At 43.2% G+C, this 20,075-nt stretch overlaps 1 protein-coding gene and 1 pseudogene across 5 annotated transcripts in view; one reads left to right on the top strand and one right to left on the bottom strand.

The window, feature by feature from the left end:
• The window catches only part of NCOA7 (nuclear receptor coactivator 7), a 161,951-nt gene that overhangs the window by 128,205 nt on the left and 13,671 nt on the right, over positions 1 to 20,075 (bottom strand). For all 5 annotated transcript variants that reach the window (XM_004587221.3, XM_058678105.1, XM_004587222.3 and 2 more), the window contains exon 2: positions 606 to 715. In XM_004587221.3, the coding sequence (XP_004587278.2) occupies positions 606 to 655 (50 nt within the window). In that variant the 5' untranslated portion in view covers positions 656 to 715. The remainder of the gene's footprint in view (positions 1 to 605; positions 716 to 20,075) is intronic.
• LOC101521071 (tubulin alpha-1C chain-like) lies at positions 18,447 to 19,241 on the top strand (annotated as a pseudogene).

Below are 20,075 nucleotides of genomic sequence, written 5' to 3' on the forward strand. Positions count from 1 at the left end.
CATCGATCAAAATAATTTATACATGTTTAATGTGTCATTTATTTCATTATCATTAGTGAGTAATTGCCACAAAGATATTTAAGCCTATACACAAGAATCAATCACATGCTAGACTGCTTCTATTCAGACAATGCTGGAAGAGGGTAAGCCTTAAAAGTGACACATATTCCAATGACTTGATTTTCCCAAATCTGTCTACCTACAAAAGCACTTTCCAGAAATGGACTCCCTACAAGGTGGCAAGCATAGATTTTTAGTTATGGATTAACCAATTAAGCTACAGTACAGCAGGAACCATGCATGTAAGATATAAAATTCATGGTAAGCTGCACATGGCATCCAGAGGAAACTGCAGGTCAGTACAAGCAGCCAGCCTGACCTGGGAGAACTATCAAAAAAAGAGAAGAACCAAGTGCTACAAAACCATGTATTACCCCCTAGCATATGTAAGAAAAAGCATAAAGCAAAATACACTTACTGATCACCTACTTTGTTTATGAAGTCACAAAACACAAACGGGCAAGTAGTACTTGCCAACAGAGTTTTAACAGATATGTAAGCATTTTCTAAAATTATAGATACAATTTTGCAAAGTTAGTGCTTACCTAGCAAAATAACTTTGTTTCCGTTCCTTCTTTTCTTCCTTGTTATCCATAATACACAATCAAAGTGCAAAGTATTTGTAAAAGTCCTTTTTGATCACCGAGTCATAACCCTGCAACAAAAAATGACAAACTGTAATTTAAGTAGTTTATAAAGAACATACCAAAAGACAAACCGTCACCATAAAACATGGTCACAGGAGTCAAACACAAAATGCAAATGTCTGTGAGAGAGAGAGGGAAAAAAACTACATTGAAATGCAGATGTTAAACTAAAGGGGCTGATGAAAATCACAACTAAAGTGTTCTCATATTAACAACTATCTCAAAATATATAAAAATGAAACTTTGTTGGCTTCAGACAACTACAGGCTATGTAGGTGCTATTTTAAAAGTGTTCTTGAATTCATAATTCATCTTTATTCATGCAATTAAAAAACAATTATGGCAGAAAACTATGCAAAATGGTTCACTTAAGTGTTTTACAGAATGTCCATTCTTTAAAAATAATTGCAGTATTCTGCTCCATTTTAGGAAGCAACCAGCAAGTATATCCAACTTGAGCAAATGTGGAAACGAAAGTGCAGAGGCCCAGGAGGTGACTCCTCAGAAAGGCTCCACTCACCTCTCCCACGCCCCCCAGCCTGCCCACCTACGCTTGCAGCAGAGCTTAGATCTGTAATAAAAGGTTGACTCCACATCAATCTTCCTCAACTATCACGTTCATCACATGCTCTCCTGTTCAAAAATTTCCAAGAACTGCTCACTGCCTGACTTGCCAATCTGCAGCTTCTGTATTACCATTCCTAGAATCTGTCCTTTCACTCTGAAGCAAAAAAGACCCTCACCAATCATATTTCAATGAAAAAGGGGGGAGGACAAAGGCTATTCATCCATCAAAATTACTTGCTACTGCACTTTAATTCAGTAAATAATGTGGTCCACAAGACATACTACATGAAAAGTACCATAATAACTACTGAAGACCAAGGGTAAACGAGACATATTCGCTCTCATGAATTTATTGACTTATGAGGGCTGACTCTGAGGTTTTCAACACAATGGGATGGATGTGTGTTACAGAGAAGGACTGGGTCTCTAGCGCCTGTAGGAAGAACACTCGATCAGCTCAAGGTAGCTCTTCAGCCACATATGTATTATAAAGCACCATGTTGTATATGATAAACATGAGCAATTTTTAACCTGTGAGTTAAAATAATTTTTCTGAGAAGTATGCAGCCTCATGCAGGAACCATCTCACACATGCCTCGCATATACCAAGGTTCTAAGGATGAAGGAACAAGGTCAAGTTTGACCAAAAATCAAGAGCAAAAAAGTTCTCTGCTGCTCCAACATAATGGTATGAAATGAGAATAAGGACCAGGGAGCGTTAGGGTTATGGAAGACCTCTGTGCTATCTAAAGCACTTGACCTTAATCCTTGCCATGAGCCCTGTGTGGCCCACTCCTTCACTGGATTGTCAGACATCATGAAGTGATCACCTTGAACCCAACACCAATATCTGCAGCAACCAGTAGTAAACTGATTAGAATGGGTTCACATGGTGAAAACCAATTTTCTTCTTCATAATAAATATAAAAGGAAGCCACCAAAGGATTTCACATTAGGGTTTGTAGTATAAGCAGGTTGTAGAGGTAGTAAAAGACCTTAGGAAGAGCAGAAACAGGGAGAATACTGAACTAGTTGAGAAGAACTCCAAACCAGCACAGAAATAGTTGATACAGAAAAGGGGGGTGGGGTAGGGCTGGATGAATTCAAGCAGAAGAAGGCAAATGAGGTGGTGACTCATTGAATGTAGACAACACAGAAGAGGAAGCAATGAGAATGCCCCTTCCCAATTTCTTCTTCCGTGGCTGGTGGGTCAGGACTTCAAAGGACAATATTTACAGGACAAAGGCAGGCTGTATGTGGGAGAAGAAAGGAGAGATCAGTTTGGGACATGCCGCCTTTTAGAATAGTCAGCCAGGGAACATTTATCAGACCTTTGATCACATGGAAAACACAGAAGAGCTGTGAGGGTTACAGAAACAGAATTCGGAGTTCTTGGCATATGGTTATAATCAGCAAGAAGGAAAATAGTACAGCAATATGTGGATGAGATCATCCTGGCAGCATGACAACTATGTGTAAGGCACTGTATAGAAGCAATTGGGACACGGTCTCAACCTAGTTAATTTCCCTGTCATGGCTTCTTCCCTCAAGGAGTTAGTCATTCAGTGGGGAAAATAAGATGTGCCAATAACTAAAATGTTGGGTAGTCAGAACTTGCAGCTTTCCAGTGAGCAGTCCGGAGGACCCAGAAGGCAAGAGGTTTTGGTTGAGGTGCTAAAGAGTTTCAGCAGGTAAAAAAGAGCATCTCAGAACAAGACATCAACACCTGGGAGACAGAATGAAAGCGGCAAGGTAAACTCAGTGAAGGACAGAATGACCCTTCCGGACGCCTGCCTGCCAGAAGCCATTAATCTCAAGATATTATTGCCAGGTCATCCTAAAAATTCTCATAACCACATTATAAGAATATAACTGCTGTTTCAGCAGAGGACAGAAGATGATAAGTAATTTCACTAATTCAACAGCAACCAACTATGGTTGAGAAGGAGTTAAAAACAGTTGGCTGTAACTCCAGTGTTTCATTAACCTTTGGGGCCAGAAACTATACTGAGATGAACTGGACAAAGTAGTCTGGAACCAATAATACCTTCCACTTGTATTCGACAGGGTTAGAAAGATGTACCTTCCCCTCTGGGATACACAAGTATTGAAGGCCTCCAACAGAACTCCTCTCCAAAGACCAGTGGAAATGAAAACCCTTTACAGTGAGCTGTGTTAACAGTCATTCAAGAATTGGAATGATGGGGCCCAGTGCAGTAGCCTAGTGGCTGAAGTCCTCGTCTTATACACCCTTGGATCCCATATGGGCACCAGTTCTAACCCCGGCGGCCCCACTTCCCATCCAGCTCCCTGCTTGTGGCCTGGGAAAGCAGTGGAGGATGGCCCAAAGCCTTGGGACCCTGCACATTAAGTGTGGGAGACCAGGAAGAGGCTCCAGCTCTTGGCTTTGGATCACCTCAGCTCTGGCCGTTGAGGCCACTTGGGGAGTGAATCAGCAGATGGAGTATCTTCCTCTGTCCCTCCTCCTCTCTGTACGTCTGGCTTTCCAATAAAAATAAATCTTTTTTTCTTTTTTTTTTAAAGTAGTCAGAATCAAGACCATTCAATATCTCCTGAAAGGCAGTGATATTGGCTCAAGTAATTGGTTGCTGCCACTCACACTAAAGAATGGATTCAGTTCCTGCTCTCAACTTCGACCCAGCCTAGGTACTGCACTCCACTGGCTAGTGAGTCAGTACAGGGGAGCTTCCTTTTTCTCTCTGCCTCACAAAGAAATTAAATAAGCACATAAATATGATTTAAAGATAACAGATATGTTTGATCCCCAAAATTTTGTAATCCAGTTCATACTTTTTAACATCACTTATATAAATGTATTTAAAATTGTTTTTCTCCAAAATCAACATGATTCTATTTTCCACAAACTCTTTAAAGCAGCCTTGTACTGTGGGAAAAGTAATTTCATTTAGCCTCCTAAGCTCCAAATCCCTTCAAATACCACCATAGCTCACACTCCCCTTACACTTCTGTATATACAAGTGGGCAGAACGTACATAAAGCAGTTAAGCCACATTTGACAATAATGTCAGTTATATGGCACACTGATGTAAGTCCATAATAATTCCACTTAAATTAAGAATTGAGGGTGCAGATTCATGCCAGCTTTCTTCAAACGCCACAGAAAACTAGAATCCCAAGCCCTCTTTCCTGTCCTTGGCCAGGTGGTTTATTTTAAAGTTCCTTTCCTCTGTGTACACAAATGCAATGATCTGTTTATTAAGTTTCCCCTCATGAATAAAAATGAGGTCATAACAATATAGCTGGAAATTTTTTATATTACAAGCTGAGCCAGGAACTAGCATTTGCTTCCAGCAGAAAAATACTGACAAAAATAAACACTTAGAGAAAAAGATTAAATGATCCAAAAACTGACATCTGGTCCTGCTGTAAAGTTTTTTCATTTTTCAATATTTTATTTATTTGGTAAATGAAAAATATTCTCCTCTTGCCTCCTTTTAGGTTTCTGAGGATTTTTATATATTTTTAAGCAAGACAGTCCTTTCGGGTCTAAACCTTCCCCTCAGATGCACCGGAAACAGCTCAGCACAGAACATTATGAAAATGTATTGCAGAGCTACACACAGTAGCTTTCCGGCTTTGGGAAAGCTTCGGCGCCCCTTAAATCAATCTCTAATAGGAACTACACTCCCATCAGACATAGAGATAATGGGCTTCTTAAAAGCCTTTCGTTCATTTAGTGTTGCCTTAGTGTTGCCATCACATCAATACACTCTAGACCCACACACACTGGCTGGATGCACCTGCTGCATTGACAGGGCGAGGCAGCCCAAAAGGATTTTATGAGGAAGCACACAATGAATGGCCCATCTAAATGTTTCTTTTTGCAATCTTGAATCAGGATACTCAGCTGAAAGCTACATTCAGTTCACTATTCACAACAAACTGGTAGATAACAATCTTTTTCTCCTAGGAGCTTGCTGAAGCCAAAGCGCTTGTATTTCCAGCAAAGTGTTCCCTGTTTGAGGCCACCGTACCTTTTAGAGGGAACTACAGAACAAACCTGGCAGAAACAGTCTATGAACATCAAACTTGCATGACTCTGCACGTCACAGGGTGATTTTAAAATTCACATCCTTGAGCTTTCAGATATGACCAGTCAGGTTTAGAAAAACAGCAGTGTGTCCACAATGACCACTAGCTGTTTTCCCAACAACATGTTTTCCAATACACAAATAAAATCATGGCCAAAATACTCACAGTGGTTTGGTCATGCTAAGACTAGCCACTCAAGGAACAGGCCCGTTTGTACCTTTTCATGTAGACATTTCCTCACTGAAAATATTTATACGTGTACAAAAACATATCTCAAAGCCATGCTGTCCATCTACACAAAGGGCTGGCTATTCAAATTGCAGTGTTAACCAAGGCTAGAAGCTTGACTACTATAACTAGAAACTTGAAAAGACCAACATAGAATCAGAAACCATCAAGTGCCACAAAGCTTATATGGTGAGAGCCATTGTAGACCACACACCCAGATAAACAGGCATATCTCACAAAAACAAAGCAACAACAAAAACCAAGAAAGAAACAAAAAGTTATGCCTGAAGCATAATGATGATTAGAAACCTGACACTTGGGGTGAAGTCTTCAGAGGCAAATTATTGAAGAACTTGACAACTCTTAATTCCTTGATTTTCTGCCTAGGGAACTCAAATTTGACTTGAAAGTGTTCAACAAATGTGAGTTTCAGTGCTCTCTTTTCCTGAGTGATTGGGTCATATAAAAATTTCTAGATAACTCCAGGCTAGATAGATCATTTTATAAGTTCCCTTTGAAAAAAAAAATCCAAAGGAAATTTCTAAAAAGTCATTGGCAGACCAGTGAAGTGTTAAAGATGTAAGAAATGTCAGACCTTGAAAGCAGGGAAATGCACTTTCATTTTCAGCAAAAGCTAGAAGGGAGGTTGTGCAAACCACAACCTACAGGGTATCATGTATATCCCCAGGAAAATTTCAGAAATTTGAGTAAAAATATGGCAGTAAGGATTTAGAAGAAGGAGCCGTCAACTCTGAGGCACAAGTGTCCCCAGGTAGTGAACTACTCAGAGCAAGTAGGAGAAAAAAGAAAAATAGACCCCTTTTGGAAAGAGCTATCACGGACTAAACACTGGGCTGCAGACAGAGGTGACAACACGTGCTGGCCAGGAAGCTCAGAAAGAACAGGAAACTGCAACCCAAGGACTAGTGGAGTGAGAAGTGGTGAGCGCTCTGAAACCATGGGCAGGTACAAACACAGACACAGAGGGGAGCCGCTCTGCCCCCAAGGGGAAGACCCTTAGGGAAATGCCACCAGTGAGGCAGGAGAACTGGGATTTCCCCAAGGGGAATATGCAGGAGCTCGGCCCCCTTGGGCAGAAGGAGCATGCGCAGCCCGGGAGGGAGCGTAGGGTGGTCAGGCTGAGTGCAGAGTCCTGCTACAGGAGGACTGGGTGTCCAGGGACTGCTTGCTTTGTCACACTACACTGACCTAACTTCTTGGCTTAGGCGACTCTTTAGGAAAAGGTGGTAAACACAGGGTGAGTGCCTTTCTAAGGTATCCCATCAGTTTCTCTAGATTTGCTTGTGAATAAAATGGAGAATCAAGAGGTGGATGAGTGGGTGGAGGCTTCTGTGATTAGCTGGGTAAAGGGACTCAGTGAACCACTGTACCAAGAGGAAAGCACCGGATGACTAACCTCATGAAGCTAGCAGCCAACATTGGTCTAAACCTGGAGGGCAGATGTTCCCGGGTGGAAATGGGATCATTCTCTTAAACCTTGTCTTCCTGGCTTGCACAAAAATCTAGTGCTTCCTTCTGGGCCCTTTACAGGAGCAAACTGAATTCTGCAAAGGAGCCTTAGGGCTTGGGGATACTTTAGCTGAGCTGGTAAGGCATCACTGGCTACCGGGTGGAATCTGCCTCAAGTGAATCAGGTTCCACAGAATCTGATGCTGCAGACAGCAGCTTATTTAGCCAAAGTACTGGTATAGTAGGCTAAGCTTCCACCTCCAGGGCCAACATCCCATACAGGCACTGGTTTGCATCCTGGCTGTACCGCTGCCAATCCAGGTTCCTACTTACGGCCTGGGAAAGCAGTGGAGGCTGGCTCAAAGCCTTAGGAACCTGAACCATGTGGGCAACCAAGAAAAAGTTCCAGAAGAAGCTCCTACCTCCTGGCTCGGGATCAACTCAGCTCCAGCATTTCAGTCATTTGAGCAGTGAACCAGCAAATAGTGCTCTCTCTTTTCCTCTCCCCTCTCTCCCTCCCATTGTAACTCTGTTTTTCCAATAACATTTTCTTAAAAACTGCTAAAAATTGATTGCTATATTAGAGAATGCATTCAATATAATAAAAATTGTTTACATAATTTTTGTAAAACCCAATTAAAAATACTACAGTTGAGTACAAAAAACTGACTTTATAATCAATGAAAAATATATTTTAGAAATTATCAAAATTACAAATTCTGATTCTCTGTATTTACAAATTCCAACTTCTATAATTAGTTTGATGAGAGACTATTTGCGTGTGTGTATATATATATATATTTCAAGATTTATTTATTTATTTATTTATTATTGGAAAGGTGGATATACAGATAGGAGAAACAGAGAGGAAGATCTTCCATCTGCTGATTCACTCCCCAAGTGACCACAATGGCTGGAGCTGAGCCAATCCGAAACCAGGAGCCTGGAACTTCTTCCAGGTCTCCCACATGGGTGCATGGTCCCAAGGCTTTGGGCTGTCCTCAACTGCTTTCCCAGGCCACAAGCAGGAAGCTGGATGGGAAGCGGGGCTGCTGGAATTAGAACCGGCGCGCATATGGGATCCTGGTGCATGCAAAGCGAGAACTTTAACCACTATGCTATTACGCCAGGCCCAAAGATTTCTTTTCATTGGAGGAGAGACAGAGAGGAAGATCTTCTGTCTGCTGATTGCACACCCCTCCAAGTGACCACAACAGCAGAAGTTGAGCCAATCCGAAGCCAGGAACCAGGAGCCTCTTCCGGGTCTCCTAAGTGGGTGGTGGGTCCCAAGGCTTTGGCCCATCCTCCACTGCTTTCCCAGGCCACAAGCAGGAAGCTGGATGGGAAGCGGGGTCACCAAGATTAAAACCGGTGCCCACGTTTAAGGCAAGGACTTCAGCCACTACGCTACCACAATGGGCCTGAGAGACTATATTTTGAAACATCAGGAAAAATTTGCCAGTTGCTAAAGGAAACACTCTCCAGAACAATCGGAAACATACCATTACTTTTGCTTTTAAACTTTAAGCGGACACTGATTTAATTTAGTGAATTAAGGAAATGTGTTTTCCAGTTAAGCTCTTTAAAACTCATGGGCCAGCACCTTAGCATAGCATGCTAAGCCTTTCCCTGTGGTAACAGCACCCCATAAATGTGCCAGTTTGAATCCTGGCAGCTCCAATCCAGCTCCCTGAAAATGGCCTGCGAAGGCAGTGAAACATGGTCGAAGGCCTTGGGACCCTGCCCCCAGGTAGGAGAAGCTCCTGGCTCCTGGCTTCAGACCAGTCCAGTTCTGATCAATGCACCCATCCGGGAAGTGAATGAGTGGAAGGAAGAGCTATGTCTCTCCTTCTCCATTTATATAACTTACCTTTCAAACAATAAATAAATCCTTTAAAATCTAATCGGTTCAACTTATATTTCACATTTTAAATTTGAAAGGCAGAGCCAAACACATATCTTCCATTGTGCTAACTCCTTTAATTTCCCAAATGGTCACAATGGCTAGGGCTGGGTACAGGATGAAGTCAGAAACCTAGAACTCCATTCACGTCTCCCACATGAGGGCAGGAGCTAAAGCGTTTGGACCATCTTCTACTGCCTTCTGAGGCTCAGCAGCGGGGAGCTGTAAAGGAAGTAGAAAATCCAGGAAGGAGTCAAACCAGCACTCAAGTGGAGAGTCGGCTCTCGGGCAGTCGCAAACCCACATTGGTCCTTCAACAGATACTTTATGAAGGCACAGACCAGTTCACTGTAACTTGGTTACAGCTACCCTAACACAGACCAAGGTTTACACCATAAAGCATAGCTGAGCAAGAAAGCTGGTCTCCAACCTCATTCTTTTTCTGAACTGCATTAATGTCCATTATTAACACTACTCATTTAGGGCCACACAGAGCTTATGAATATTTGGATTTGCTGAAATCTCAGAGGTTGGATTTTTCTATTTCACGGGTTACCAGACCCTCAGATTTAACTCTCTGTTAGTGCTTTTTTTTTTTTTTACAGATAAAGGGAACCAAGGATTAGGGGAACAGGGTAACTTGCACAAGGTTACCTACACTGCAGGTAGCACAATCTGGATTTTAACCAGGTCTGTCTTGCTTTGGTTGCTCTGCCTTCACAAAGAGAGAGGGAGAGACAGAGAGGTCTTCTATCCCCTGATGCCTACAACAGTCAATACTGAGCAGGCCAGCCCGGAAGCAGGAACTCTATCCAGAGCTCCCGGGATGCACATTTGCAAGAAGTTGGAGAGAAAGCAGAGGCCGGGTTCAAGCCCAGGAATCTCAGGCAGTGGCTTAACTCGCTGCTTCACAATACCTGCCCTAAAGTTTTCTAATCCATGGCCTTGCATGGTGAGAAAGCAAGTTAACCATCTGCTTCCAGTACCGGCATCTCATGCACGCGTTGATTTCTGTCGTGGCTGCTTCACTCCCTGCTGATAGCCTGAGAAAGCAGAGGAAGATGGCTCAAGGCCATGGGCCCTGCACCCATGTGGGAGACGCAGAAGCTCCTGACGATCTAAAATCTGCCTTCCAAATTAAAACAAATTTTTAAAAAGGGAACTTTCTAATTTGAAATATCAGTTTGCCCACAAGACAAACTTTTGCTCGTGATTTTCTCTCTCAGAGTATGCGGTACCCACCCTCATTCTCCACCAGTGTACTGCTTGTCACATTTATGCAGGAGGCGTGGTACCGCACTTAGCCTGGGGGAGGGGGAGACACAGAGGTGTCAAATGTCTTGAAATGCATGGGGACAACCAAGAAATTGAAGCACTCTTTTTTTTTTTTAAAGATTTATTTATTTTATTACAAAGTCAGATACACAGAGAGGAGGAGAGACAAAGAAGAAGATCTTCCGTCCGATGATTCACTCCCCAAGTGACTGCAATGACTGGTGCTGCGCCGATCTGAAGCAGGGAACCTGGAACTTCCTCCAGGTCTCCCACGTGGGTGCAGGGTCCCAAAGCTTTGGGCCATCCTCGACTGACTGCTTTCCCAGGCCACAAGCAGGGAGCTGGATGGGAAGTGGAGCTGTCGAGACTAGAACCAGCGTCCATATCAGATCCCGGGGCTTTCAAGGAGAGGACTTTAGCCGCTAGGCCATGCCGCCGGGCCCAGCACTGTCTCTTGTACTTCAAAATTCCATAACTTCTGTGGGATACAGATGACTATCTTTTGGGACAATCTAAAGAACAGAGTTGTTATGACTACTTCTACTAATAATTATTATTTGATGGGTGCTAGCAATTTGATTGATCTGAAAGAAAATTACAGAAAAAATCAACTAGACATGATGGGTAAAATACGTTTAAAAAACAAATAGAGGGCCTGGCGTGGTAGCCTAGCAGCTAAAGTCCTTGCCTAGCATGTGCTAGGATCCCATATGGGTGCTGGTTCGTATCCTGGTGGCCCCGCTTTCCATCCAGCTCTCTTGCTTATGGCCTGGGAAAGCAGTCCAGGACGGCCCAAGGCCTTAGGACCCTGCACCTGTGTGGGAGACATGGAAGAAGCTCCTGGTCCTGACTCCTGGTTTGGGATTAGCTCTGCTCAGCTGCTGCAGCCACTTGGGGAATGCATCAGTGGACGGAGATCTTCCTCTGTTTCTCCTCCTCTGTATATCTGACTTTGCAATAAAAATAAATAAATCTTTAAAAAAATTTTAAGAAAAAAGGATGTGAAATAAAAAGCATGTCACGCAGAGAAAGTTATACTGAGAAGAAAGGTTCTAGGTCACAGGTGCCAATATGATTAGGGAAGGTGTGAAAATGATCCAAAATCAATAGACATACACATCAACAATCATGTATGTAAATTATAAACTGTTTTATCCTGAATAAAAATGTGCTCTGTCAGATCACACTGGAGAAAACAGCAATTCTATTGCATTCTGCCACCAATGTCTTGGGCAACAATGAGAGGTACTTCCATGAGCACAGTGTTAAGTGAGGTATATATACAGATTTGGGCTCAGGAAAAGAAAAAGTAAAAAGCTATCTTCAGAGCAGGAACTAGGTTCAAAGGGAAGCTGATGCAGCAGCATGGGTACTATGACCAGTTCTTCGAAAAAAAATTATATACATGGTATCCAGCTATGATTTTCTAAATACTTGGTTAAGAAACCGACTCCAGGATTTAGGTGTGCTTTTCTTCTTTTTTTTTTTTTTTTTTTTTTAATTATTTATTATTTAACTTCAGTAATTACATTGTATTATGTGACACAGTTACATAGATACTTGGGTTCTCCCCACCCCTCCCCAAACCCTCCCACCATGGTGGATTCCTCCACCTTATTGCATAACCACAGCTCAAGTTCAGTTGAGATTTCCCCATTGCAAGCGTATACCAAACATAGAGTCCAGCATCTTATTGTCCCGTCAAGTTCAACGGTTTCTTAGGTATACCCTCTCTGGTCTGATGACAGAGCCAGCAGAGTATCATCCCAGTCAATTGAAAGCTCCAACATACCATCAGCAAAAATTTACATCATTATGGAATTAATTGACATAGTAATGAGTAACCAATATGTTAAAAGTAAATGCGGGTTCCCAGCCACCTTCTGTGACCACCTCACCTATACTTCAATTTTAGTTTATACACAACATATAACATACATAACATAACATGTTATACATAACATCATATCATCTTAAATTAAGGCAAACATGTGGTATTTAACCTTTTGGGATTGGCTCATTTCCCTTAGCATTATGGTTTCCAGTTTGGCCCATTTGGCCACAAAGAACTGCATTTTGTTTTTTTTAATAGCTGAGTAGTATTCCATGGAGTAGATGAACCATAGCTTTCTTATCCAATCCTGTGTTGATGGGCATTTTGGTTGCTTCCATGTTTTTGCAATTACTGATTGTGCTGCTATGAGCATAGGAGTGCATGTTGGTTTCTCATAAAACAATTGTTCTGGATATATTCCTAGGAGTGCTATTGCTGGATCATACGGTATGTTGATTTTGAGTTGTTTGAATATTCTCCATACTGATTTCCATAGAGGCTGTACCAGCCTGCAGCCCCACCAGCAGTGGAGTAGGGTTCCCTTTTCCCCGCAACCTCGCCAACAAGTGTCGTTGGTGCTTTTATTCATGTGGGCCAGTCTTACTGGCGTTAGGTGGTACCTCATTGATGTTTTAATTTGGATTTCCCTTATTGCCAGGGAACTTGAGCATTTTTTCATATGTTTATTTGCCATTTGGGTTTGTTCCTTTGTGAAGTGTCTGCCCATTTCCCGTGCCCATTTCTTGAGTGGGTTGTTTGTTTTGACATTTTGGTTGTTTTGTAGCTCTTTGTATATTCTGGATATTAGCCCTCTATCACCTATGTCGTGTGCGAAGATCTTCTCCCATTCTGTGGGTTGCCTTTTTACTTTGTTGATTGTTTCTCTAGCTGTACAGAAGCTTCTTAGTTTGATGAGGTCCCAATTGTTTATTTTGGTCTTGATTTCTACTGCATCTGGAGTCTTTTTTAGGAAGTGAGGGCCTACCCCTAAGTGTTGCAGTGTGTTTCCAACATTTTCTTCCAAAAGTTTGAAGGTTTCTGGATGTAGGTTTAGATCTGTTATCCATTTAGATCTGATCTTAGTGTATGGTGAGAGATGTGGATCTATTTTTTTGTTTCTGCAGGCTATCAACCAGTTGTCCCAGCAGCATTTATTGAACAGACCTTCCCATTTGCCTGGGTTGTCGTTTGTCTTTTTGTCAAAGATTATTTGGCTGTATCTGTGTGGGTTTCCTTCTGGCATTTCTATTCTGCTCCATTGATCTTCCTCTCTATCTTTGTGCCAGTACCACGCTGTTTTGATAACCACTGCCCTATAGTATGTCCAGAGGTCCGGAACTGTGATTCCCCCTGCTAACTTCCTGTTCTTCAGGATAGTTCTAGCTATCCGTGGTTTTTTGTGCTTCCAGATGAACCTTTGGATCATTGTTTCCAGTTCCATGAAGAATATTTTGGGCAATTTGATTGGGATTGCGTTGAAGGTATATATTGCTTTTGGCAGTATAGACATTTTAATGATATTGATTTTACCTATCCAGGAGCATGGGATATTACTCCATCTTTTGAGGTCTTGTTCAATTTCTTTTTTAAGCAGATTGTAGTTTTCTTCAAATAAGTCTTCTACATTTTTGGTTACGTTTATTCCCAGATATTTCATACTTTTCTCTGTTATTTTGAATGGTATCTTGCTCGTTAAGTCTTTTTCCATCTTGGGGCTGTTCGCATACACTATGGCTGTTGATTTTTGTTCATTAATTTTGTACCCTGCCACTCTACCAAACTCTCGTACAAGTTCTAGCAGTCTCTGTATTGAGTCTCTTGGCTCTTCTACATAAAGAATCATATCATCTGCGTATAGTGAGAGCTTGACTTCTTCGTTTCCCATTTGGATTCCTCTGATTTCTTTTTCTTGTCTTATGGCCTCAGCGAGTACCTCTAGGACTATGTTGAATAGTAGTGGAGAAAGTGGACATCCCTGTCTTGTTCCAGATCTCAGTGGGAAGGGTTCCAGCTTTTCTCCATTCAGTATGATGCTGGCGTTGGGTTTTTCATATATTGCTTTAATTATGTTGTGGATTTTTCCATCTATGCCTACCTTGGTTAGGGTTTTTAGTAGGAAGTGATGTTGGATTTTGTCGAAAGCTTTTTCCGCATCTATTGATACTATCATGTGATTCTTGTTTTTCAGTTTTTGGATGTGGTGTATCACATTTATAGATTTTCGAATGTTGAACCATCCCTGCATTCCAGGGATGAATCCTACTTGATCTGGATGAATGATCTGTCTGATGTGTTTTTGAATTCTGTTGGCTAGGATTTTGTTGAGAATCTTAGCATCAATGTTCATCAAAGAGATAGGTCTGTAGTTTTCCTTCTCTGTTAGTTCTCTGTCTGGTTTTGGGATTAAGGTAATGTTGGCTTCATAGAATGAGTTTGGAAGGGTTGCCTCTTTTTCTATTGTTTTGAAGAGTTTGTAGAGGATTGGGGTCAGCTCTGTTCGGAATGTTTTGTAGAATTCTGGAGTGAAGCCGTCTGGGCCTGGGCTTTTCCTTGTTGGGAGGTCTTTAATCACTGATTCAATCTCTACTTCAGTTATGGGTTTGTTCAGGTCGTTTGTTGCCTCTGGGCTAAGTTTTGGCAAGTGGTAGAAGTCTAAGAACTTTTCCATTTCTTGGTGATCTTCTGATTTGTTGGAGTACAGTGCTTTGTAGTAATTTCTGATTATGGCCTTAATGGATGCGGTGTCTGTTGTTATGTTGCCTTTTTCATCTTTGATGCTGTTAATTCTTGCCTTCTCTTGTTTTTTCTTTGTCAGTCGGGCCAGTGGAGTGTCTATCTTGTTTATCTTCTCAAAAAACCAGCTTTTTGATTCATTGATTTTGTGTATGGTTTTTTTTATTTCTATCTGGTTGATTTCCTCCCTTGTTTTGATGATTTCTTGTTTCCTATTGTGTGTGGGGCTCTTCTGCTGTTGTTTTTCCAGTTCCTGGAGGTGTGTGTTTAGTTCCTGTATTTGGCGCCTCTCTTGGGCCTTGACATGAGCTCCAATTGCGATGAGTTTACCCCGTAGCACTGCTTTGGCAGTGTCCCACAAATTTTGGAATGTTGTGTCAGAGTTTTCATTGGTTTCCATAAATTTTTTGATCTCATCTTTAATTTCTTCTCTGATCCATTGTTCGTTTAGTAGCATATTGTTCAGCCTCCAAGAGTTTCTGTATTTCCTGGGGCATTTTGAATTGCTGATTTCCAGCTTCATTCCGTGGTGGTCTGAGAGGGTACATGGTATGATTCCTATCTTTTTGAAGTTATTTAGGTTTGCTTTGTGTCCTATCATGTGGTCGATCCTGGAGAAGGTGCCATGCACTGCTGAAAAAAATGTATAATCTGTGGCCTTAGGGTAAAAAATTCTATAAATGTCAACCAAGTCCAGTTGTTCTATTGTTTGTATGAGTTCTGTTGTTTCTTTGTTGAGTTTTTGTTTTGTTGATCTGTCTATAGTTGTTAGTGGGGTGTTAAGATCACCCACTATTATTGTGTGCATATCTATGTCTCCCCTTAAGTCCGTGAGTAATTGCTTCACGTAGCTAGGTGCGTTTGAATTTGGTGCATATATGTTCACAATGGTAATTACTTCCTGATGGATCAGTCCCTTCACCAATATATAATGTCCTTCCCTGTCCTTTTTGATGTGTGTCAGATTGAAGTCCACATCATCTGAAATTAAGACAGCTACCCCAGCCTTTTTTTCTCGTCCATTGGCATGAAATATCTGTTTCCAACCTTTCACTTTCAGCTTCTTCGAATCTCTTCTGGTTAGATGTGTCTCTTGTAGGCAACAGATAGTTGGGTGCTGTTTGATAATCCATTCTGTTAATCTATGCCTTTTGATTGGTGAGTTCAGGCCATTTGTGTTAAGAGTTAAAATTGAGAGGTTGTGATTTTGCCCTGCCATACTTGTTTTTGTGGGTGTTGATATCTGTGTAATTGCCCTTCCTTGTGTGGACTTTAGTGGGGAGATCTTCCTGTTTGCCATCTTTGCTTATGATTCACCTCCTTTTTTTCTGGAATTAGTGCATTTCTAAGGAGATTTTGTAGAGCTGGTTTTGTGCTGGCATATTCTTCTAATTTCTCTTTGCTGTGGAAGTATTTGATTTCGTTCTCAAATACGAATGAGATCTTTGCTGGGTACAATAGTCTTGGTTGACAGTTGTTCTGATTCAGGATTTGGAAGATCTTTGTCCATTCTCTTCTTGCTTGTAAGGTCTCTTCAGAAAAGTCAGCCGTGATCCTGATTGGTTTTCCCCGGTATGTGATCTTTTCTCTGCTTCGTACTTGTCTCAGGATTCTTTCTTTGTCTTCGTTGGAGTGGAACTTGAGCACCATATGTCTGGGTGAAGATCGCTTTGGGTCATATCTGCTGGGAGTCCTCTGACCGTCCTGGATTTGAGCTGGATTCATGTTCCAAGTGTTTTGAAAGTTTTCCTGTATAATTTCGTCGAGCACCATTTGCATTCCTGATTCTTTTTCCGCTCCTTCAGGAAGGCCAATAATCCTAATATTTGATTTTCTGAGGTTGTCTTTCATTTCTTGTATGGTCTTATTGGCTTTGTTCAGACTTGTCTCCAGCTGTTTCATGAACTGGGTGTGTTCGTTTTGTGTGTCTTCCGTTTCAGAGATCCTCTCTTCTGCTGTATTTGTTCTGTTGGTTAGGCTCTCAATTTTGTGCTCTAAGTCAAGGATTTTACTTTTCATTTGTTGTATTTCTGAGGCTATGTGGTTCTTGAATTCCTTGAAGTCCTCCCAATTCTTCTCATTGTCTCTGACATATTTTAACATTATTTTTTTGAATTCCTTCTCTGGTAGATCTTCTATGTCTTCATCTCGCATCTCCGAAATAGACATTGGCTTTCGATCCTTTATTGGTAGGGTGTTGGCACTCTCATCTGGATCATTACCTTTTCTGGTATTTCTTCCCATTGTGTTAGTGTTTCTTTTTTGAGAGACCTAGGCACCAGTGTGCTGAGGGGTCTCCAAGCACTATCCTGTAGAGATCGGAGTCTGCAGGCGTGGAGTAGCAGGGTGTGGGAATTTTCAAGGCACTTTTGGTGCGTCTCCAGAACACTGGACCTCAGGGCGCCTCTTCCAGGGCCCAGAGGATTCAAAGCGCACTCTCAGCTCGTCCCCTACAGGTATGCTACCACAGGGCGTGGGGGAGTGAAGGCACTCTCTGTGCGCGCACCCTGTTTACTGGATCACAGGGCTCGGAGCAAGGGACTATAGGGCGTGTTCCAGGTGCTCTCTGGAAACGCCTCCTGCGCAGGTCCGCCCACCCCAGCACTTGCAGGGGACCGACCGCCCCTGCGCTAGCAGGGAACTGCCCAGCCCAGAGGCGTGCTTGGGTTCCTGTGGGATAGCACCGCCCAGCTGAGTGCCACACCGCAAAGGCACAGGGGAGTATCCAGTGTGCCTTTTGCCTTTCTCCCAGACACAGTTTTGGCAGTCTCAAGGCACTCGCCCTGTGTCTCTAGAGGCTGGAGCCTGGGGGGGGGGAGGGGCGGGGAGACCAATTGTGTTCAGGCTCTGTCCGTGCCCCTGGGGGGCCAACTCCCGAAGCCTCCAACCCACCACTGTCCCCACCCAACTCACTCAAACCTCAGGTTCTTGCAGTCTGCCTCTTCCTCTGGTGGGAATCCTGGCCGCCAGTGCGTCTCCCAACTGCTGCGTCCGTTGCTGGTCTCCGCGGGTCGCGATGGAGCCTGGAGGCTGCGGCTGGTGCAGGTCCCGGGGGTTGGCGACCAGGGTGGGCAGATGCCAGCGGGTCCCGGTGATTCAGGGTCCTGGTGTCCGCAGCGGGGCAGGTCCTGGCGAGTCCTGGTGACCAGGGTGAGCAGATGCCAGCGGGTCCCAATCACCTCCGGTCCTCACGGCCACAGCGTCTTCAGGTCGGTCTTTGGGTGGGTTCGGCGGCTTTCAGCGTCTGCACTCAGAGGTGACTCAGCAGGTCAGGAGCGGAAAGTCGTCTTCCCTGTCCTTTGCTTTGTTTTTCCCTGGTTGCTCTTCCGAGTTGTGTGGATTTTTTTGGCTCCACACTGTCCAGGGAACTTCACGTTCTTCTCCCTGTAGTTCTATGCTGCTCCACTTACGCTTTTGTCGCGTTCTAACCCTCTCTGTCTGTGAGCTCTCTCACAGTCTTCCTCCTATGTCGGCCATCTTGCGACTCCCTCCCGGTGTGCTTTTCTTCTAAAGGTTTACTGAGTGGCTTAATTTATGAACGTTCTTAAGAAAATGACTTGGGCAGATAGGACTATTTGCATTCCTACCATTGTTATAAGGAAAACCATACTTTTTGTTATACAACTTTGTGGAGCTTTGCCCACAACGCCCCTACAACGCCATCCTCACCACCCACACCACCCTGGAGCACTCTGACTGTGTCTTCATGGTGGACAACGAGGCCATCTATGACATCTGTCGAAGAAACCTTGACATTGGGCGCCCCCGTTACACTAACCTGAACCGCCTCATGAGCCAGGTGGTATCCTCCATCACAGCCTCTCTCCGGTTTGATGGAGCCCTCAATGTTGACCTGACAGAATTCCAGACCAACCTGGTCCCCTATCCCCGCATCCACTTCCCTCTGGCCACTTATGCCCCAGTTATCTCTGTTGAGAAAGCCTACCACGAACAGCTTTCTGTAGCAGAGCTCACCAATGCTTGCTTTGAGCCAGCCAACCAGATGGTAAAATGCGACCCTCGCCACGGGAAATATATGGCTTGCTGCCTGTTGTACCGTGGGGATGTGATTCCCAAAGACATCAACGCTGCCATTGCTACCATCAAGACCAAGCGGAGCATCCAGTTTGTGGACTGATGCCCCACTGGCTTTAAGGTTGGCATTAATTACCAGCCTCCCACTGTGGTGCCCGGTGGAGACCTGGCCAGGGTCCCGCGAGCTGCATGCATGCTCAGCAACACCACAGCCATTGCCCAGGCCTGGGCTCGTCTGAACCACAAGTTTGACCTCATGTACACCAAGCGTGCATTTGTTCACTGGTACGTGGGTGAGGGCATGAAGGAGGGAGAGTTTACTGAGGCTCGCGAGGACATGGCTGCCCTGGAGAAGGATTATGAGGAGGTAGCAGCAGACTATGGTGAGGGAGAGGATGAGGATGAGGAGTATTAGTCTGTCTGCAGCCACTGGCTACTCTACTGTTCTGTCCTGTGTTACTGTCCATTGTGTCCCTATGTGTCAATAAAGGTAAGAGTATTATTTTCATATAAAAAAATAATGCCCACTCAATTTGCCACATGATTTGATTTATCCAACAGATAATGAAAATTAACCAGGTTACCTGCTTCGACTTGATGCACTAACAGACATGACAAGTTCTCTGCTCTCCACCCAAAGAGCATGTTCCAGATAGCTATTTTCTTTCTTCAGCTCAAGTGCTAGGATAAGGACATATGGAACAAAGCTGAACCCTGCTTCAACTTGCACTCAGCTCTGCCAAGCCCAGCCTGCCAAACTCAGCCAAGAGAAGTCAAACCGCAGTCGATCCTCACATCCATAAAATGAAATAAATACTTGTAGATGGAAACCACTGAGGTTTTGAGGCTGTTGGGCAGCATTATCATAACAAAAATACTCAATAAGGAATATATCCGGAACACTTGTTTTATGAGAAACCAACATGCACTCCTATGTTCATAGCAGCACAATCAGTAATTGCAAAAACATGGAAACAGCCAAAATGCCCATCAGCAGAGGATTGGATAAGAAAGCTATGGTTCATCTACTCCATGGAATACTACTCAGCTATTAAAAAAAACAAAATGCAGTTCTTTGTGGCCAAATGGGCCAAACTGGAAACCATAATGCTAAGGGAAATGAGCCAATCCCAAAAGGTTAAATACCACATGTTTGCCTTAATTTAAGATGATATGATGTTATGTATAACATGTTATGTTATGTATGTTATATGTTGTGTATAAACTAAAATTGAAATGTCAATGAGGT

Source organism: Ochotona princeps, chromosome 1, assembly GCF_030435755.1.
Source record: "Ochotona princeps isolate mOchPri1 chromosome 1, mOchPri1.hap1, whole genome shotgun sequence".
Taxonomy (NCBI): Eukaryota; Metazoa; Chordata; class Mammalia; order Lagomorpha; family Ochotonidae; genus Ochotona; species Ochotona princeps.